This window comes from Sycon ciliatum, chromosome 4 (assembly GCF_964019385.1).
Source record: "Sycon ciliatum chromosome 4, ocSycCili1.1, whole genome shotgun sequence".
Classification (NCBI taxonomy): domain Eukaryota; kingdom Metazoa; phylum Porifera; class Calcarea; order Leucosolenida; family Sycettidae; genus Sycon; species Sycon ciliatum.
The window spans coordinates 25,324,035-25,344,845 of NC_088646.1; the positions used below are offsets into that span (position 1 = coordinate 25,324,035).

General features: G+C 45.8%; 1 protein-coding gene and 3 non-coding genes across 4 annotated transcripts in view; 3 read left to right on the forward strand and 1 right to left on the reverse strand.

Annotated features, from left to right (window-relative positions):
* The window catches only part of LOC135815250 (uncharacterized), a 36,348-nt gene extending 15,569 nt beyond the window's left edge, over window positions 1-20,779 (forward strand). The window contains exons 20-29 of the mRNA XM_065328522.1: window positions 29-136; window positions 723-817; window positions 1,132-1,243; window positions 2,080-2,180; window positions 3,234-3,284; window positions 7,426-7,514; window positions 17,781-17,849; window positions 18,908-18,965; window positions 19,495-19,584; window positions 20,283-20,779. Coding sequence (XP_065184594.1) covers window positions 29-136; window positions 723-817; window positions 1,132-1,243; window positions 2,080-2,180; window positions 3,234-3,284; window positions 7,426-7,514; window positions 17,781-17,849; window positions 18,908-18,965; window positions 19,495-19,584; window positions 20,283-20,367 — 858 coding nt within the window. The 3' untranslated portion in view covers window positions 20,368-20,779. The remainder of the gene's footprint in view (window positions 1-28; window positions 137-722; window positions 818-1,131; window positions 1,244-2,079; window positions 2,181-3,233; window positions 3,285-7,425; window positions 7,515-17,780; window positions 17,850-18,907; window positions 18,966-19,494; window positions 19,585-20,282) is intronic.
* Trnar-acg (transfer RNA arginine (anticodon ACG)) lies at window positions 8,203-8,275 on the forward strand. The gene has a single exon. It is a non-coding gene; the product is annotated as a tRNA-Arg (tRNA).
* Window positions 15,085-15,157, reverse strand: Trnar-acg (transfer RNA arginine (anticodon ACG)). The gene has a single exon. It is a non-coding gene; the product is annotated as a tRNA-Arg (tRNA).
* On the forward strand, window positions 16,548-16,620 carry Trnar-acg (transfer RNA arginine (anticodon ACG)). Its single transcript has one exon. It is a non-coding gene; the product is annotated as a tRNA-Arg (tRNA).
* Window positions 20,780-20,811: the final 32 nt, after the last annotated feature.

Below are 20,811 nucleotides of genomic sequence, written 5' to 3' on the forward strand. Positions count from 1 at the left end.
CGTGCGTGCGTGTCGTCCTCGTGTGCAGCCACTGCGATCTGATGGCAAAGAACTTGGTTTGTTGGATCGCTGGGTGATGCACACCACTGCCAAGTTCGTAGCTGACTATGACCAGGCCATGCAAAGCCATAACCTTGTGAGTACCATTCATGGGTTTGTTTTGAGTGATTCATAGGTGAACGGTGGTTTGGCTGGTAGTGACTTACTTGTACTAGCACGGTATACTGATGAACCGAGTTGAGCTGCATATTCCAGAACATTAATGTTGACTTTGGTTGATTTACAGTATGTTTTGTTGCACTGGTTATCGTCTGGTCACATTATTGCAAGCTCTAGCTGATGCATCACTGGTAGTAGTAGTAGCAGCAGCAAGAGTAAATAATCTTGACCTCCCAAGCATGTGCAACTCTGCATAGGGGATCTCCAATTGCAAAAAAAACAAAAACACATATAACATGTCCTAAGTACGTTTCGTACTATGTACAACATAGGCCAGCGTGCGCACAGTCCGGACATCATGCCTTGATTGTGCTTATGACTAGGAGTAGGAGTAGATTTCTCTCACGGAGTGGTATTTTTACTACTCCGCTGCCCGCTAAAACAGGTTGGGAACGTACATCAGCTCTTCCTGGCGTGAAGAAAAGCTTTTCTCTATTGTGTCTTTTTCGGTTATGTGTACTCCCCCTGCTGTTGTGTTTCTTGGTAAATGTGTTGACGTACAGGCGGTTGCCGCCAATTTGGTACAGGAGTATGTGCGAGATCGTCTCTGCACGCAGTACTTTGAGTTTGTCAAGGTGCAGGCCGATGTCAATGAGAGGTCAGTACTCGCTTTTAAAACAACAACAAAGTACATCTTCAGCAAGTGGAAAGGATGTTCGCACGACCGTTTGCGTACTTTCTGAAAGCGTTAAAACTTTGTGAGAACTTATGCAATTCTGAAGCGCGGCACGGCCTGGCATGCGACATTCTATTGTCCAAGGCCAAGGCCAGGGGGCTGGCATGTGCTGTGTGTCAGTACATGTAGTCGGTATGTGCAACATTGGCTGTATGTCAGCATCATAAGTTCATAACTTTCTACATTATGTTTGACGCTGTGCCTGTGTCTGCTGGTACGCGTCGTTTTGTCTGCAGTCTGGATATTCTCTACCATACGCTGAGCATTGGCCTGCAGGCCGCTCATCCACTCATGCCGTTCGTCACCGAGGATCTGTGGCAGCGACTGCCGCATCCCAAGGGCACGTCGGTGAGCAATCTAGCCGAGATGATGTAGTCACATTGCACTCAAAATCCACACCACAATCCTCATCACATCCTTTATTGCTGAACCCACAAATTGTGATACAGATTGTAAACCATTCAAGGTAAATAAAAAATCCTACAATCCTACAATACAGGATTGTACTAGTACTATCAGATAGTCAAACGATTGGCACTTCGTACAAAACCCCGCATGATGTCTGGGCATACACACACCGTACGAAACCCTGCATGGTGGCGTGGCATACACCCACCTTACAAAAGCCACCGAAGGGGGATCCAAAAGTCTCCCGTGTATTTACTACCCAGTACATGTTTGTACCTAGTCTTGTTTGATGCACTCACTTCAAAGCCCTGTCCCTGATGGGTCGCCTGCAAGTGGGAATTCACAGCATTACGTGGAAAAGGCCAATGCTCTAAACCGTACATGCAGGTGTGCATGGCCTTCTTGTCTCAAGTTGTGTGACCGTCATAGCAGAATGCAGTAGCCTGGTCCTGGCCGCCCGGGACCAGGGTGTTGGGGAAAGCAAACGCGTCCAGTTGGCTGCTACGTTTTCACTTTTGTCCCCGATGGTAATGCCGTGTCTCGACCAGGGCCATGCACTGCCGTAGTATACTCCTCTGTGTGTATGCTGCGTGTACAGGTCATGTTGGTTCTGCATTGTGTGCTGATGTTGCGTATGTGTATCTTCTTGTGTGCATGTGTGTGCACGTGTGTATATGTGTGGATGTGGTGGTGGTGGTGGTGGTGTGTGTATGTGTGTGCATGGATATGTGTGTGTCTGTGTGGCTGTATGCATACACACGGGTGTGTATGTGCAGAAAAGCATTCTTAATTCTACGCTACCGCGGCCGTCTGAGCTTTCCATGTGGCTGTCGCCCGACTTGGACGAGAAGAGGGCCACTTTCCAGGGCATTGCCAAGTAAGAAACCATGGGAGTTCTCTGTTTATATTCCTATCCATGTAACCAGTCTTGTGCAGCTCCTGTCATTGCTTATCTACATATTATGTGCGACACAAAATTACATGTACTTTTGTTTTGTGTGCACAAGTTTTTGGAGTGCTATCACCGACCGGTATACTTGTAGATAAGAAGTAGCACGGCTGTGCAGTCCACCAGCCTTATAGTGCTCAATGTGTAGAAATACACACACAGCATTGGCACACACAGCATTGGCACACACAGCATAGGCACACAGAGCATAGGCACACACAGCATAGGCACACACAGCATAGGCACACACAGCATAGGCACCCAGAGCATAGGCCCACAGTGGAGAGCACACGGAGTTAGATCAGGACCGGTATGAGCGCCTAGGTATAATTATGGAAGACATTGGAAGTACACATGGATCATGGTTTGACGTAAGTTTGAATTTTGAATTCTTTATCCTCACGATGGCACCATCGCCAATAAGAGATAAATTTATAAGAAGGTGAGATTGTGGGTTATGCAGTTGGAAAGTGATTTACATCACTTTGAATTTTACAAGTATGGGAGAGGGTGAGCGCTGCAGGAGCAGATTGAGTTAATCAGCAGTGAGCAGATTTCTTGTTTGAAAGCAGGTCGGGAGGAGACGTCACGAATGCTAGCAGGGAGGGCATTGTAGTATTCTAGGGACTTGTACAGTGGGGAGTCTTTACAGCGATCGGTTCGGGAGGGTGGGAGGTGCCAAGTGCGTGCGTGTCGAAGGCTGTACTGGGCCGTAACTTGAGCGGGGATGTTGAGCATGCGTATGTGTTGTGGGGCATATTGGTATTTTATGGAGTGGGCAAGAATGGTGAGCTTCACTTTGCGGCGAGAGAACATTGTCGGCCATTTGAGCCGATGGAGCAGTGTTGAATGATTCAGAGGAGTGCTTGTCGTGTTGCGTCTGATCAGTTGTTCTGTGTGTGTGTGTGTGTGTGTGTGTGTGTGTGTGTGCGTGCGTGCGTGCGTGCGTGCGTGTGTGTGTGTGTGTACATGTGCTGTTAGCTTTGGCAAGAAGACGATGAGTGAGTTCAAGCCCAAATCGTTGATACTCTGGTGAGACCATTATTGTTAATCTTCAACTGCACACAAATATCCGGATAGGCGAGGGAACCGGATAATCGAACACACGTTCTGTATGTATGGATGACATATGCTGAAAATAGATGACATAATTATGCTGAAAATCGGTAACCAACAATTTTCTTCCTGATGGCGAGGGATCCGGATAAAAGAGGACCGGATAAGCGAGGTCTGACTGTACTGATGTATGCGGCATGTGGGGAGTGTGTTATTAATAGTTCTGGTGAATCACTTCATTCCGCTTTGTCCCGGTGTATGCAAAGGGAATATCAGAAAAAAATGTTGAGGACTCGCTTTTCGCCTTAATAGCGTATGTACTAGTACGTTGCTGTCAAGTTTGGTCGCTTGGTATTGCGGCAACACCACCAGGTTGGTTATCAATTTTAAAGGATAGTTTCCCTTTAAAGCTAGGATGTCCACCAATCTCAGTACTCATAGAACGACCAAATGGTGTAATTTGACATAGGTTTAGTTCTTTTTTTGACAGCGACGTCACTTCATCCTCTTTGCACTCGCCGTGCCTGCACCTCTTCTTGGCTGTCACTCGGCCAGCCCAGTGCTGCGGTGACCAACTACAAGCCCATTTAGTGAGGAGAAACTTCCGTCGGGATGTCCTTGAGCTGGTAGCGTTCTTGAATACTGTATAAGCATTGATGCCAGCCTTATCCAACACGTTGCAAAGGCTTGCAGAGGCTATCGTCTGGATCTAGGCTTGAGTAGATCTGGCACATTTGATTGACATGGTCAACGGCACATTTTGTCTTGTCCTAGAACTGGATGGTGTGAGGCTTTCTGCTCCCGTCTTGCACGACATCTGACTCCAGGTGGTGCATTGTGAGTGGGCAGGATGTTGACAATCTCTTTATTGCCTCCACCTTTTATGGAGAGCACCAGTGCCTTGCGTTCAATGCTTGTAGCCGTGCAGGACAGAGTTCAATGCACGCTTTTTGGCAGTGAAGTAAGGCGGTAGCTCACACCGATTTGCTCAGTGCCTTGTGTTCAATGCTTGTAGCCTTGAAGGACAGAGTTCAATGCACGCTTTTGGCAGTGAAGTAAGGCGGTAGCTCACGCCGATTTGCCCTGACGGTTCCAACAAGAGTCGTTTTCTTCTCTGTCAGTCTCTTGGCCCGCCGTATGCTCGTGAACAATCTATCCGTTTCACCCCCTTTCCTAGGAAAGGCTCCATCAGTGCCACCACGACATATTTGCCAATGTTGACAATCTTATTCTGTCCTGGTCCGATACACAACGCACCAAGTAGAAGTTGAAGGAGGTGTTGTCTTATTATTGATAAGATTGGACAAGAATGCAAGGCTGGACGTGACAAGATTAGAACTGACGATTACTAGACCAAAGCTTAGGCTCCTCGACCAAAGATTCGACGAAGATACGGCTGCATATTTCGATATGCACAGCATGTCAGCATCAGCCAGTATCCAAAAGTTGATTCCAAACTTGCCTGGTTTCGATAACATGTATAGGGTGAAAGAACATCTGGCCTCTGTAGGAAATAGCTGTTCGTCGACAGTCTACATAATGCTGAGGGCTAACAGCATGGCTGGCAGTGCATGCACTGGCTAATTTTTAGTTTATACCGGATTCCCTGCAATAGGCAGGTCTTGTCAGCTTGACATCCTGTTGCACGGTCATCAAACCTCACGAACTGCCGGAGTTGCTTGACTCTGTTTTGGGCCATTGTTTGACGGAATATATCGCGGCCATAATCTCTGGACTAAAGAGCATCGATCGGTTCGCTTTGGGCACACGCCATGCCTCTGGCAAACCGTGAGGACTTATTTAAAAGCATTTCGAGAGTGGCTGCCTGATATCTGTATGATATGGGATGCTGGATCGTTTGAGACGTTGGATAGGGACAAACTGGTTCAGGGTAGTGAGTACTACCCGACGTTGTTCTCTATTGGGATGCAGCAGCGGATACTCTTGAGCCTGTGCAATGGCCAGGGCCACGGATGCTTGCAGCGCGGGACCACTTAGGCCGGGGCTCAGCAGTGCCACCTAGTGTGACAGATGCATCTGGTAGGTCTCCATCAGCCGCTCAAAGCCAGTGAGGAAGACCTCAATATCATCAAATGGCTTCAGTTTGGGGATGGGAACTGTAGTGTTCTCTCAACGTACTGTCTACTTGTGGAAAGCACACCTAACAACTAACTTATCACGGTCTCGTTGGTATGCTCCATAGCCGAGAGCTGATCCTGGGTTAGCTGGGTGACCAGTTGGGTTAAAGGGGAAGTTAAGGCAAAAATTAAAATTTCACCAGTTGTAGTCTTCGGGGTGCTGAGTCGAATGGTCTTGGTCCGAGAAAGCTGAGACGCTCCCTTCCTACTTGAATCCCAATCGAACTCGCGCACTTCCACCGAAACTGGGTGACTGCGCCCTACTAGATGGGGATTTGTATGCAAAATGTCACTAAAAGCGCCATTTCGTTCTTATAAAAGCACGGATGACCGCGATTGGCCCATGTGTTGTACTCTTTTGGATGCCGAGTCGACTGGTTTTGGTCCGAAAAGGCTGCGATGCAGCGTTCCTCCTTTATTCCCAATCGAATATGGTTGAACAAGCGGTCACGTGCTCCTGGGTGCCCAAATCACCTGGTCACCACGCCAGCAGGCGACAACTTTCACACCAAGGTTCAACTCGAGTGACAGGACTGCACCCAAAAAAGGTCAAACAGGCTAGTAAGTTGTACCCTGCAGGCACGGTCACCAGGTGACTGGCGTACGCAGGAGCACGTGACCGCTTGTTCAACCATGTTCGATTGGGAATAAAGGAGGAACGCTGCATCGCAGCGTTTTCGGACCAAAACCAGTCGACTCGGCGTCCAAAAGAGTACAACATATGGGCCAATCGCGGTCATCCGTGCTTTTATAAGAACGAAATGGCGCTTTTAGTGACATTTTGCATACAAATCCCCATCTAGTAGGGCGCAGTCACCCAGTTTCGGTGGAAGTGCGCGAGTTCGATTGGGATTCAAGTAGGAAGGGAGCGTCTCAGCTTCCTCGGACCACGACCATTCGACTCAGCACCCCGAAGACTACAACTGGTGAAATTCTGAGGGGGAAGCCCTCGTCATTGGCCAGCTTCATCTGTTCATAACACTGTAATGTAGAGAGTGGTATTCAACTCCCTGCTATATTCGGAGTACGGTGTAGCAGTTAGAATAAGGGCGTGTAGTTAGATGACGATGACGTGTGTTCCTAAAGGTGAATAGTTTGTAGAGTACATAGGCTAGCTGTTCGTGATACTCCTACCTCGTTTATCAGGGCTGTCCGGGACCGGGCACTGCCCGTAACTTTGAAATGTCCGTAACTCCGAATCACGTACATCTTGTTGGGGAAAAGCCGTAGATATGGCATCCGACGTCACTATTTCCGCGAAAAGTGACAAAAAAGAGTAGTAATATTTCACTGAAACTCGTGCGGTAGACCAAAGTGCCCGTAACTTCGGGGTCCGGATAACCGAGGTATGAGCGTACATGAATAATCCGTTTGGGGATCACAATGCAGGGCATGCAGAAAGAAGAGTGTAAATTATGACAAAATGACATTCGAAAGCCAAGGGAATGGGAGAAACGGTCCCTACCCCCCCCCCCCTCCCCCCGTTAGGGGGGGGGGGAGGGGTATGTACCAATATTGCAATGGCAGGAACAGAACAGGTGTGTACAGTCAACCTTGTGGATAGCTACGTAAAACTCGTGAATAACAACTCTATCTTCAAACCTAGGAACCACTTGACTGGATACTTTCAACCTCACAAATACTAATAACGACAACTCGCCAATACCAACTCTTTTCTCATGCCTGATCGAGAGTCGCTATTCGTGAGGTGCTCTAAAGTGTGGGAAAGGGCAAGAAGTATGGGAGACTTCATGAGACGAGTGTTTTTGGAAAACATTAAAATGTTTTCCAGGGCCAGTGGCTCTCAATTGGGTAGGGGACTCGGCAAAAATAAAGCCGTGGGTGAACTGCGGCGTCAAATCCTGATACTGCCTGCTACACATGCACATGCGTACTCACTTAAGGGATTCCAGTGTGTCTGTTGTTAGTTCTCCATGCTGCTGCTGCTGCCATCTCAATTTATTTGCCGTGCTGTGCAGCACTACACAACGAGAATTTCTCAAGATTTGCGAGGAAAACCAGGAGATGCTGCGAAAGTACTTCTTCGTGCCGGAGTTTGTTGTCAAAGGTGAGTGTTCTGGTATTCCAGTGATGTGTGCAGTTGTCTTAATTCTGGTCTGTGTGCTTGGTTGCTTTTGACCTAGGCCGAGAACCCTGATCTGGCTTCGCCTTTTGTTAAAGGGGGGTATCACATTATGGTGAAGTACACCACGTATCAGTAAATCCACCCAGTGCAGTTGCTTGGGTACTCATAAGAGAGGTTGTGGACAACGAAACTTCGTAAGATTTTTCGCCGTTACGACCTGGCCTGACGAAAGTTGTATGAACTTTTGTTAAATTTCGAGGGAAAAAGAGCTGAACAACGAAAATTACTTTCATTGCAATCACCGTACAGCAGTACGCAGTAATGTACGACACCACACTGCACTGCACTGCACTGCACCACACCACACTACACTGCGTACTGCGTACTGCACTGCACCACACCACACTGCGTACTGCTGTACACTTAGCATATGCATGTCTGACTGTCGAGACCTATTTCCCCGTACTCCGAAAAAATTTGACATTACCACTTTTGCACAACCTCCGGATCAACCGATTTCTGTAGCCTTTTTCGTGGTTGCCTCATCCGTCGAACACTCGTACGGAACTTCGTTATGCGCAACCTCTGCATACAATCATGCACGTGGGGAAATGTTCCACTGTACTTGGATGTGTCAGAGCTTGGTGCCAATGTAAATCCCTTGTGTCACGGTCGCGTGGCCCAACGGATAAGGCGCCTGACTACGAATCAGGAGATTCCAGGTTCGAATCCTGGCGTGATCGAATTTTTTAGTTCGCTGGAATTTACTTTTTTTGGCTCCATTGTGGATGTACATGTACCGGCGGGCATTGGAGTTGGGCACTGATTGGACACTCACTGTCACTGAATGAATGATTTTATTCCCGTAGCTATGCAAAAGACGTTACTTCAGTAACGTCTGGCGCTAGCCATGGTCCACACAGCTTTAATTCCGTGTTTGTTTGTTTGTGCCATCGGCATGCCTGGCACTATCCCGTACCTGTCCCATACCATACCAGTTTCAGTTTCAGTTCAGGTTTGTTTATTTACGGATTCTCCAGAGGTAAATGGATACCTTTCTTGGGAGCCTCACCAAACCAATACAATAATGAAAATAAAATTATGTATGGAGTGGAAAAAACTCAAAATCTGAGATTTTTTTCAAGTCAAAGGAGAGGAAGAACATCAATAGATTGAGAACCAGGGGTGCTAATAGAACACTGGAAAGGCACTAAAACAAAATAACTGCAGTAGCGGATTAAGACTATAATTATTGTTCAACACTTGAAACTAGGTATCCCGAAAACTGAGAAGCAGTAAACTTCATCAAGCTTCCGTACCTGGCGATTAAATAGCGTGGGACTATCGAGTGAACGTTTATCAGCAGGAAGTTTATTCCAAGCAACAGCGATAAGGAAAAGGAAGGATTTAGCGAAGTAACTGCCAGTTGGTGGAAGAACAAGAGACGTGGGGTGTCGGGAGGATGATGAAAATCGAAATTTGAACTCAAAGAGAACAGAAGGAAAGGTGAAAAAAGGAGGACAAAATTAATTGGCTCACCATCCGAGAAGGAAAGGTGTAGACAATGTGGTGAAAATAGCATAATGAAAGGATCTGTAATCGCCATTTTATAGCTTCCCAGCCTGCACGCTGGTTAAGATTTTCTTTTGGAGTCATCCAATCTTGCTTCCTCCCTAATTTGGCGGCAAGATATCCTCTGGCTGCAGATGCTTGTAGCCTACTCATACTATCCTGGTCTTGGACCGTCAGAGAGGAAAACCAGACGGGGATAGAGTACTCTAGGGTAGGGCGAACGTATGACTTATACAAGGTCGAAATGACCGATAGAGGAAAAAAAGATCCATACGACTAAGCAAGAACACTCTGCTACGAAATTTAGAGATAATGGAACGAATGTGCGCACGGAAATCTAGGGAGGGGGTTAATATGACTCCAAGATGGCAATGAGCATCAGGTCGACACAGGCTAGCTTCATTCATCTGAACAGTTCGCTCTGCTGCCGTGGTCCTGCCTGACTGGAGTCTCAATCTGAGACAAGTGAGCCGTAATTATGGTAGTCGGTGGGGAAATGCACAGAATGTTGGAGTCATCCGCAATAAGGCTCAAAGTGTTGGTAGTCACTGTTTGGATACTGTCGATCAGTAATACTATGTTAAATAGGAGTGGGCCTAGTTGAGAACCCTGCGGCACTCCTGCCCCCAACGGATGTAGCGATGAAACTTGATTACCAATTTGAACAAGAATAGACTCAATAGAGCGCCCACAGACAAAGGATCCGAGCCATTTGACTGAAGATGATGAGCAGAATGAGGAGAGAAGATGCAACAGGACCGAATGGCTGGCTTTATCGAATGCCTTTGATAAGTCCAGGTAGGGTCCGTCGCACAAAGCTTTGCTGTCAAAGGCTCTTCTTATTGAGGACGTCATTTGGACTAGTTGGTCAGTGGTGGACCGCTGCCGGCGAAACCCGAACTAGTGCATACGAAGAAGGGTATTGGTCTTCACAAATGTAGACATTTGCTTGCTCATCATACTTTCGAACACCGTCGCAACTCCGTGGAGCAGGGAAATGGGGCGATAAGAGCCAGGACTGCCTTTGCTTCCTGAACCTTTGTATACCGGGATAACAATAGAGGTTTTCCAATCTGATGGAACCATGCCAGAGGTGATACTGAGGTTAAATATAGCTGTTAGTGAATCGGAAATACTGGGAGCTGTTTCTCGAAGGATTCGATTAGGGAGGGGTCCAGACGTGCGTTTGTACCGGGGAAGGTGTGATAGGGTCCAAAGAACACTAGTGGTACTCAATTGCTGAAATTCGAAGGGCTCGACAACCGTGACTGTGGGTAGCGTGGGTAGCTGTGTGCAGTCCGGGGGCTTAGAAGGAGGTGAAGAATACTGAGAGAATAGGCGAGCTAGCAAGTCAGCCTTCTCTAGATCGCTTGTAGCCGTCGAAATTCCATCTGACAGATCAGGAATCGGAGCCCGAGGCTTAGAAAGATTGCATAGTTGCTTGGCTCTCTGCCACCACTTGTGTCCGCCACGGTTCTCCTCAAGACCGGCCGACATATTAGCGTAAAAACGTCGCTTTGCTTTGCGAATTTCGGCAGTGAACGCATTCCTTGCAAGGCGGTAGACTACCCAGTCCGTTGCTCTGCCAGATCGTTTAGCTGTAGCAAAAAGTCGGTCACGGTGTCGACGGAGACGGTGGCGTTTTGCACAGAACCAATGCCGGTTGTTGCGAGGATGGAGGGCTTGTCTCTGCGGTACATACTGCTTTACCACTTCTTCAACTTTGTGAGACCACTTTAACCAAGCCTCTTCGATACTAGTCGATGTTGTGACTGATCTGAGTAGGTTTAGATTGGCAATGGCCTGATTAAGTTCATTCCAGTCTACCTTTGAATAATCGTATATCAACGCCGAGGACCTAGGGCTCGCTGCATGCTTCTGTTTTGAGTTATACTCAAAATCTACAATCACAGGGCAGTGGTTTGATACTGGAGGTAGTACCCACTGGTTCCTAGCAGCTGCTGGGTTGGTAGTTGCGACAAGGTCCAACAAGGTGTGTGTCTGTTTGTTTGTGCCGTCGGCATGCCTGGCGCTATCCTGTAACTGTCCCGTACCGTACCATCAAAGACAGATGATGGCCATGGCCACAATATTCAAATAAGGCTTTCAAATGCAAGATCATAACGTGACGCAATTTGCAAGAATGAGTATGTATGCGAAGTGTATCAGGGGAATGCATGCAGGGCGATAGTGCTGGTTCGAATCCTAGGTTATGTCTTTAAAATAAAATTAGAGAAATGAAAAATGTATAACATCCCTAACCTTTTTTTGCCTAGGTCATCGAGGTGGCAGACGGTGTCGTAATACCCTCGAATGACAAGAGAAAGTTTATTTCTTTCGCTCAGGGCCCTACGCTATGATTTTTTGCCTAGCTCATGCATGTTATTCGAACTGATGGAAACTTTTTGCAATACAATGATGTGGCCGATCAGTTCGTTGTAGTATGGTTGGGCATTGTAGCCGTCATGATCGACGTAAAACACTATAGCCAATCAATGGAAAAAACATTTCCATCAGTTCTAATAACATGCATGATGAGCTTGGCAAAAAAGCATAGCGTAGGGCCCTGAGCTTCCAAGCTCTCTCGTTTTGGACTGTGTAGGTTTAAAAACCCTTTGAGCTTTTATCGCTTTAGGCATTTGTACAGTGCAGCTGTCATTAGGGACCTTTCGCACCATGCGTACGGATACGAAACGAATGCTGATTCGTCGCCTGGGTTCGAGGATTCGTCAGAGTCCCTTATGAGGGTTCGTTTTCACGAATGAAAGCCTCTTCATTCGTGGCACGCTCCGAATTCGTCAGGTACACATTTTTTCCTTGGTTCCATGATCCATGCACGTGTACATGTGAACACGTGTACGCCAAGCTACCGCCTGTATTCGTAGTTGCCATGAAAGTTAGCATGACGACTTACGAAACCTGAATCTGTTTTCAACGAAACGAGGACGAGCCGAATTCATTTCGCATTCGATTCGCAGCAGACGCGAAAGATCCCTAATGACTACTCTTGTCCGACTCTTTTAGTGTTGACTTTCTTGTGTACATGTGCAAAATGATTACCGTTAATGAGCTTTGCCCATGAAAAGAAATCCATCATCACGCTCGCAAGTCGTGGACCGTGGTTGTGTTTGAACAGGTTAAAAAAAAACTCTATGTGACTTTAATTTACCGGTAATCATACTTTGAAGTACAAGTAATCATCCACATTATTTCGACCACAAGAAAGTTGAGCCCAAAGCAGGGCTGCGTACGACCCTGTATCTATCATGCACAGGGTGCAAATAATGTGTGCAGGTTTGTCACGTGATATGAAGTTCTGCCGTCACAGACTACCGTAAAGTCTTGTATAAAAGCCGCGGCTTCTATGACTTTCTTGGTGAAATTTTGCAGGATTCTATATGAGGCAGGCTTCTATACAAGACAGGTATTTCTATGTATGTCAACACTAAAACCAGGCTTATGTGTGATTTTTAAAATGGGCCCAAAATTGCGGCTTCTATTCGAGGGCAGCTTCTATTCAAGTGCGGCTTCTATTCAAGTGTGGCTTCTATTCAAGTGTGGCTTCTATTCAAGTGTGGCTTCTATTCAAGTGTGGCTTCTATTCAAGTGTGGCTTCTATTCAAGTGTGGCTTCTATTCAAGTGTGGCTTCTATTCAAGTGTGGCTTCTATTCAAGTGTGGCTTCTATTCAAGTGTGGCTTTTATTCAAGTGTGGCTTCTATTCAAGTGTGGCTTCTATTCAAGTGTGGCTTCTATTCAAGTGTGGCTTTTATTCAAGTGTGGCTTCTATTCAAGTGTGGCTTCTATTCAAGTGTGGCTTCTATTCAAGTGTGGCTTCTATTCAAGTGTGGCTTTTATTCAAGTGTGGCTTCTATTCAAGTGTGGCTTCTATTCAAGTGTGGCTTCTATTCAAGTGTGGCTTCTATTCAAGTGTGGCTTCTATTCAAGTGTGGCTTCTATTCAAGTGTGGCTTCTATTCAAGTGTGGCTTTTATTCAAGTGTGGCTTCTATTCAAGTGTGGCTTCTATTCAAGTGTGGCTTTTATTCAAGTGTGGCTTCTATTCAAGTGTGGCTTCTATTCAAGTGTGGCTTCTATTCAAGTGTGGCTTTTATTCAAGTGTGGCTTCTATTCAAGTGTGGCTTCTATTCAAGTGTGGCTTCTATTCAAGTGTGGCTTTTATTCAAGTGTGGCTTCTATTCAAGTGTGGCTTCTATTCAAGTGTGGCTTCTATTCAAGTGTGGCTTCTATTCAAGTGTGGCTTCTATTCAAGTGTGGCTTCTATTCAAGTGTGGCTTTTATTCAAGTGTGGCTTTTATTCAAGTGTGGCTTCTATTCAAGTGTGGCTTCTATTCAAGTGTGGCTTCTATTCAAGTGTGGCTTCTATTCAAGTGTGGCTTCTATTCAAGTGTGGCTTCTATTCAAGTGTGGCTTCTATTCAAGTGTGGCTTCTATTCAAGTGTGGCTTCTATTCAAGTGTGGCTTCTATTCAAGTGTGGCTTCTATTCAAGTGTGGCTTCTATTCAAGTGTGGCTTCTATTCAAGTGTGGCTTCTATTCAAGTGTGGCTTTTATTCAAGTGTGGCTTTTATTCAAGTGTGGCTTCTATTCAAGTGTGGCTTTTATTCAAGTGTGGCTTCTATTCAAGTGTGGCTTTTATTCAAGTCTGGCTTTTATTCAAGTGTGGCTTTTATTCAAGTGTGGCTTCTATTCAAGTGTGGCTTCTATTCAAGTGTGGCTTCTATTCAAGTGTGGCTTCTATTCAAGTGTGGCTTCTATTCAAGTGTGGCTTTTATTCAAGTGTGGCTTTTATTCAAGTGTGGCTTCTATTCAAGTGTGGCTTTTATTCAAGTGTGGCTTTTATTCAAGTGTGGCTTTTATTCAAGTGTGGCTTCTATTCAAGTGTGGCTTCTATTCAAGTGTGGCTTCTATTCAAGTGTGGCTTCTATTCAAGTGTGGCTTCTATTCAAGTGTGGCTTCTATTCAAGTGTGGCTTCTATTCAAGTGTGGCTTCTATTCAAGTGTGGCTTCTATTCAAGTGTGGCTTCTATTCAAGTGTGGCTTTTATTCAAGTGTGGCTTCTATTCAAGTGTGGCTTTTATTCAAGTGTGGCTTTTATTCAAGTGTGGCTTTTATTCAAGTGTGGCTTTTATTCAAGTGTGGCTTCTATTCAAGTGTGGCTTCTATTCAAGTGTGGCTTCTATTCAAGTGTGGCTTCTATTCAAGTGTGGCTTCTATTCAAGTGTGGCTTCTATTCAAGTGTGGCTTCTATTCAAGTGTGGCTTCTATTCAAGTGTGGCTTCTATTCAAGTGTGGCTTCTATTCAAGTGTGGCTTCTATTCAAGTGTGGCTTTTATTCAAGTGTGGCTTCTATTCAAGTGTGGCTTCTATTCAAGTGTGGCTTCTATTCAAGTGTGGCTTCTATTCAAGTGTGGCTTCTATTCAAGTGTGGCTTCTATTCAAGTGTGGCTTCTATTCAAGTGTGGCTTCTATTCAAGTGTGGCTTCTATTCAAGTGTGGCTTTTATTCAAGACTTTACGGTAGATATATCCCGATTTTGCTAGCGATTCTGCGAGCAAAATATCGAAGAATTTTGACAAGAGAATTTGCTGGCAAAACGGAGCAAAATATCGGTATATCGGTATGTTGGCTGGAAATTGGGAGATGGCACACTTATACAGTGCACGTGACTCATTTTCGCACATATTTGCAAACACATGACTCACTTTTTTCTCGTTTTGCCAACACGTGACCCACTTTCGAATTTCGTTCAGATTTCCCACACTTTACACAAATTTGGGAGCAAAAAGTGAGCAAAATGCCGACGATGAGCCAGCAAAATGTTGCGGCAAAATATCGAAGCTTCGCTGTCAAAATCGGGCTTTGCCTACCGCAGACCCCGAAGCTGGAGTTGCAAACTCTTGGGGGTACAGTACACGGTAGGAATGCTTCAACTAAAATGTTTCCAGCAGACAAAAAAAGTTCGATCACGCCAGGATTCGAACCTGGAATCTCCTGATTCGTAGTCAGGCGCCTTATCCGTTGGGCCACGCGACCAATTACAATGAGGGCGCATAACATGAGTGATGACAAAATTGATGCTTCAGTTTTCCCATTATAATCTAGCACCATTTGTACTACACAGATTCTGCTGGGTTCCACTGCATGGCTGCCAGGTGCCAAATCATGGCCCCATAATGATATGGCCATCCGAAATGTGTGGTGACGAATTGTGACAAGTGATTTCTGCTGTGTGCACTGAGGCCTTATGGGGTATTCACACGACAGGCAAATCCACGTGCACCGGAAAGTTGCTATGGTATTTTACCTGTGAACGAGAAAAGTGGCTGAGAGTGGCTGAAAAGTGCAAGCGAGCTGGGGGCGCACTTTCACGATAATCGTGGCGTGCACGAGTACATTTACACCAAAAAGCGCGAAACAAGACTTGATTTTTTACGCGGCTCTTTAGAGCATGCCAATTATTGTATGCGTGTTTTGAAAATTTGAAATACCCATGGCTACTGGTCGGTGAAGCATTCAAAAATGCGAACGTGCCTGTCGTCGAGTGCAGCTGTGTGAATCCACACAGTCACTTTTCTCGTATGTCACTCCCTGTAAAACGTGGCAAGTGCCTGTCGTGTGAATACCCCATAACCAGTTATGTACGTGTAGATGTACCAGGGAGTCTTCAAATACCGGACTTGACAACTCTCTGACATGTAGCCGTACTGTACCTTTATCAACATTAGACTACGAGGTGAATTGCTATTTCTGGACATTGTACATTTCTGGACATTTCGAGTAAAATAATTTTTCGTCGCGTGTAGAGTCAAGTCAGTCAGGTTGATGAAGTTTTTTCTTGTTGTAGTTGACAGCTGGGTTGTTGTAGTTTCTCCTCGTGTCGGTGCCTTGTTGATAGCCTTTTCTTCGGAGGCATTTCAACGAGTTTTGTGGTACTATGTCGCATGAGAATTTTGAATTTTGAGTAAAATAAGAAGTAATGGACGAATCGTTGGCTTCCCCATGTGCACTGCACTTCAGACGCTGTATAGTCTTGGACCTGTTGGCTGGAAGTGTGAAGAGGCCAACTGCAGTCCACCAATAGAAAAATAACAAAAATGGTGCAGTATTGGATGCCTATTGACGCTATTTTACTTTCATGTCCAGAATTCCATATACTGAAAGTTAGGCCAAAAAATTGGTCTGTCGAAAACATCCCGCTATAAAGTGTCTGGGATCACAGCATGAGCAATTGTCACATATTTGGAAAGATGAAGGATTAGGCCATACAATAGATACAAAAAGATATGAAAAATGTAAAACACACAGCCAGTGGGCCTCTATTTTATTTTCATGTCCAGAAATTGCTATTCACCTCGTACAAGTACCACCGTCAGGCCAAATTTCCATTTTGTCATCAATCACACCCAATCATTGAACTGTGATTGGTCGCGTGGCCCAACGGATAAGGCGCCTGACTACGAATCAGGAGATTCCAGGTTCGAATCCTGGCGTGATCGAATTTTTTTAATCTTTTTCTCATAAGCATACTCTTCTCTATTCAGTATGGCATGCAAGAAAACCCTAAAATCGCCCCTGTGGACGATTCACGATACAACTTTTTGCGACGCGCCACGCAATTTGCCACAGTTGCGACAAGAAACTGCCTGTCGCGAGCTGTCGCATACAGTCGCAAGGCACCTGTCGCAGAAGTTGAAGAAAGTTCGACTTTTTGCGACATGCAACACGCGACATACACAAATGGAGTACAGTTTCTACCCTGGGTACAAATGGAGTACAGTTTCTACCCTGGGTACAAATGGAGTACAGTTTCTACCCTGGGTACAAATGGAGTACAGTTTCTACCCTGGGTACAAATGGAGTACAGTTTCTACCCTGGGTACAAATGGAGTACAGTTTCTACCCTGGGTACAAATGGAGTACAGTTTCTACCCTGGGTACAAATGGAGTACAGTTTCTACCCTGGGTACAAATGGAGTACAGTTTCTACCCTGGGTACAAATGGAGTACAGTTTCTACCCTGGGTACAAATGGAGTACAGTTTCTACCCTGGGTACAAATGGAGTACAGTTTCTACCCTGGGTACAAATGGAGTACAGTTTCTACCCTGGGTGCACGTGCATAGTAATACTACTACTGTAGTGCATAAGGATGTCGCAAACATGAAAAAGATTGTGAACCGTGTGTCGCTGCCGCAGCCCGTTGCAAGTTGCATATCACGTCGCAACAAATTGTATTGTGACTCGGCCTTTAGACTCAGGTTGCTGGATGTGAATCGACCAGTGCTACAGCACTCCATGCATAATGTATGGTGTCTTTCGACTGCTTTTCATGTCCTGCAATCCATCATTGTATCAGTGCGAAGCCTCTACATGTTGTCAGCTCTGAGTGAAGGACAAACTAGGCACATTTTGTAGAACTTCAGCCGTGCTTCTCAACTTTTCTAACCATTGGTAACGTCTTGTATGTACCGATACCCATAATATGTTGGGTTGCTCAAAAATTTGAAGTCGGGAGTGTGGCTTATATTATAATTATATGTACACAGAATAAAAAAATTAAAAAACACGAATTTTGGACCCAAAAAAGGAGGGGTTGCAGCTAACACACCCGAAAATCCGGTATGTGCCTTTCCTGTGCTGTGTCTCTGTGATTGCAGGAGAAATGCCGTCAGACACATCCAACATGGTCTCTGCTCCTGTCAACAGCTTCAGCACTTTCTTTGCGTGTACGTGCCACTCTCTTGAATGTGAACGCTGTACATGTACAGTGCGTGATGCATGTAACCATAGCAACTACACTTACTGGTGTGTCCCATACAATACTAGGGAGGTCGCCGAAGAACTGGGGGGGGGGGGGGGTCAGCCTCCTAGCCTAGACCATTCTTTGTTCATGTATCACAGTCTATGGGCAGTGGAGTCACCGCGTATACATTGGCATGCTGTGCTTGATGAGAAATTCTAGCCTGGCCGTTCTTCAGCGCTACCCGACAGTACTGTACTGGCCATAGGCCTACAAGGAAGTAGCTTTACATGTAAAACCTTCTTACATTGAGGTGTGTATGTGTGTGTGTGCGTGCGTGCGTGCGTGCGTGTGTGTGTGTGTGGAGATGTATTCATTGCTCACCTGACCAGGTGACCGAGTCATGTGACCAGTGACATATGTCACTGTGCATTGTGGTGTGTGCATAGTACTGTTGTGCTGGGTGAAATCCCGCCCAAAAAGTGCGTATTTGCCATTATTCGGCGCCCTGGACTTGCACGGCCCTTGACGCCTTGGAAGCGGTGAGAGTGCTGCTGGACACACACGCATGTACACGCATGTACACACACGCATGTACACACGCATGTACACACACGCATGTACACAATTCAATACAGCCATGTAATCGGAACTGGTCCAAGGCGCCAGTGTTGTGCGTTGGGTCAGATTTCACCTACACCTAGTGTGATTGTATACAGTCAGACCTCGCTTATCCGCTCCTCTTTTATCCGGATCCCTCGCCATCCAGAAGAAATCGTTGGTTACCGATTTACAGCATATGCCATGTATACATACAGTATGCGTGTTCGATTATCCGGTTCCCTCGCCTATCTGGTTATTTTGTGGGAAACGAATGTGTGCGGTTAAGCGAGGTCTGACTGTACACTGCAAGTATGTCGGCACTGGCCGTATGTCGGGGGAAGTGCACAACTTTGATGAACTGTCCATATACAATTATAGTGGTTTGTTTTTGGCATTTTCACTTTACATATTTGTTTTTTACGTCATCCTCTTCTCATTTAGATTGTGAAGATGTTCAGGCGGCTGGTGTTTATGAAAGCTACGCTAACAAACTGAAGAGGTCAGTAGATATACAGTACAGTAAGCCGCACTGTGTCCGTCGCACCCGGCCACGTTGTTTGTCACAATGTGTCATTTCATTCATTCATCCAGACTTAATTTGAAGGATTCTCCTAAAGTAAATGGATACTTATCAAGGGAGTTTCCTGGAAGGTTGGATGGGATGAAATCATTGTGGTCCCTGTTTTGATGCTTGATATTTAAATGCCAAATAACGTGCAACTACACTTGGGATAGCATTGCAGAGTAGTTGCTTACAAAGTTCAAAGTTGTGCAGTTACCTGTGACTTGTGCTCCTGCAGAGCTCAGCGCCTACCATACACACATTACAATAATTTGTGTGCAATTGGTGTGCAATTGGTGTGCAATATCCTCTTAAGTCTACTTGTAGTTGCATGTTATTTGGCATATCATGGGAAATTTCAGCATTTTGATTTTCGTTTAGTCTCTTACTATTGTCTGTGTCTCTATGCTGTGCTCTCCTGTCTCTTGTTTCTCCGCTCTGGAATCTCTGCCTCTTTTACTTGCAGCCTTACAAAGCTTGCGGAGAAGCTAAAGAAAACCCTCGCCAACCCGGGGTACGCTAAACAAGTGCCAGAAGAAAAGCAGCAGAGTGACAGGTTAGGATGATCATTGATGAGATACTCTCGGCCATACCTTGTCCTCCTAGTCGTGCATTGTACCCTAGGCCGTGTGTTGTGCTGGGTTCTCCTGCTCATGGATATCAAGAACCGGCGTAGCGCCATGCATGCAAGTACACTGGGCAGCGTCCGCTTTGCAGGCTGGGTGCCTATTGATGTCAGATGTGTATTCCGAGTGCAAGACCTATAGTATAATTATTATGAATCTTGAGTTGCATTGCGAGTCACATTTGGCACAATACTGTTGCATGATACATCGGCCAATGGAGTGTGCGAACTGAAGATGTATCAGGTGTGAATTGTATCACTTCTCGCTTGAAGTACAGTCAACTTCGCTAATAACGACTGCGGATATAACGACAATTCGCGAACGTTAACGACAGAATTTCCATGCCCAGAGCAAAGTCCCATCCTACTGTAATACATGTAATGAGACTTTGGGTATAACAACCCTTCGCGAATATAGACACTTTTCTGATGCCCCGCCGAGTGTCGTTATAAGCGAAGTTGACTGTAGGATTTTGCTGTTGTTGTTTGGTGTGTTCTGTGTGTTAACACTAAGCTACAAGGTGTTCGTGGCCAAAGGTAATTATCAGACTTATTCAAAACACGTTCTGATACTATAGGCTATACGTCTGCTGAGGCAAACATGCTTCATTTCTTTCTTGTTGTTGCAGGAGACGCCTTGAGGAGACTCAGCTACACATGGTGTCCATCGAGCACTCCCTGACGCTGCTACCAAAGATACAGAAGAAGAAATGAAAGCTGTGCCACTGCTGCTAGAATTTCCATCAGGGACTAGTACCCCCCCCCCCCCCCCCCCCGGTTTCTACCAGGGCCAGGGATGAGCACGCCTTGGTTTCTACCAGGGTCCAGGGAGTCGTACCCAAAATGGTTTGGGTACAACTCCCTGGTTTCTACCAAGTGCAGATGGCTACCGCAGCTATGATGCTAGCTTGATTGCTGTCACTCCATAGTATCACGTGTGCCGGATGTTAAAAATAAAAGCACCTGCCACCCCTCACAAAGCAACAGCCAGCTCACAACGGCTCCTTCCAGTATATAATAATATAATATACTGATAGAAAGAGGCAACTCTCTAGGCATTTCGAAATCATCAATATTATAGCTATGTACCATGCAAATCAACTCCATGATACTTTGATCTTAGATTTGCCATCATTTTAGTATTACGTAATACTTAGG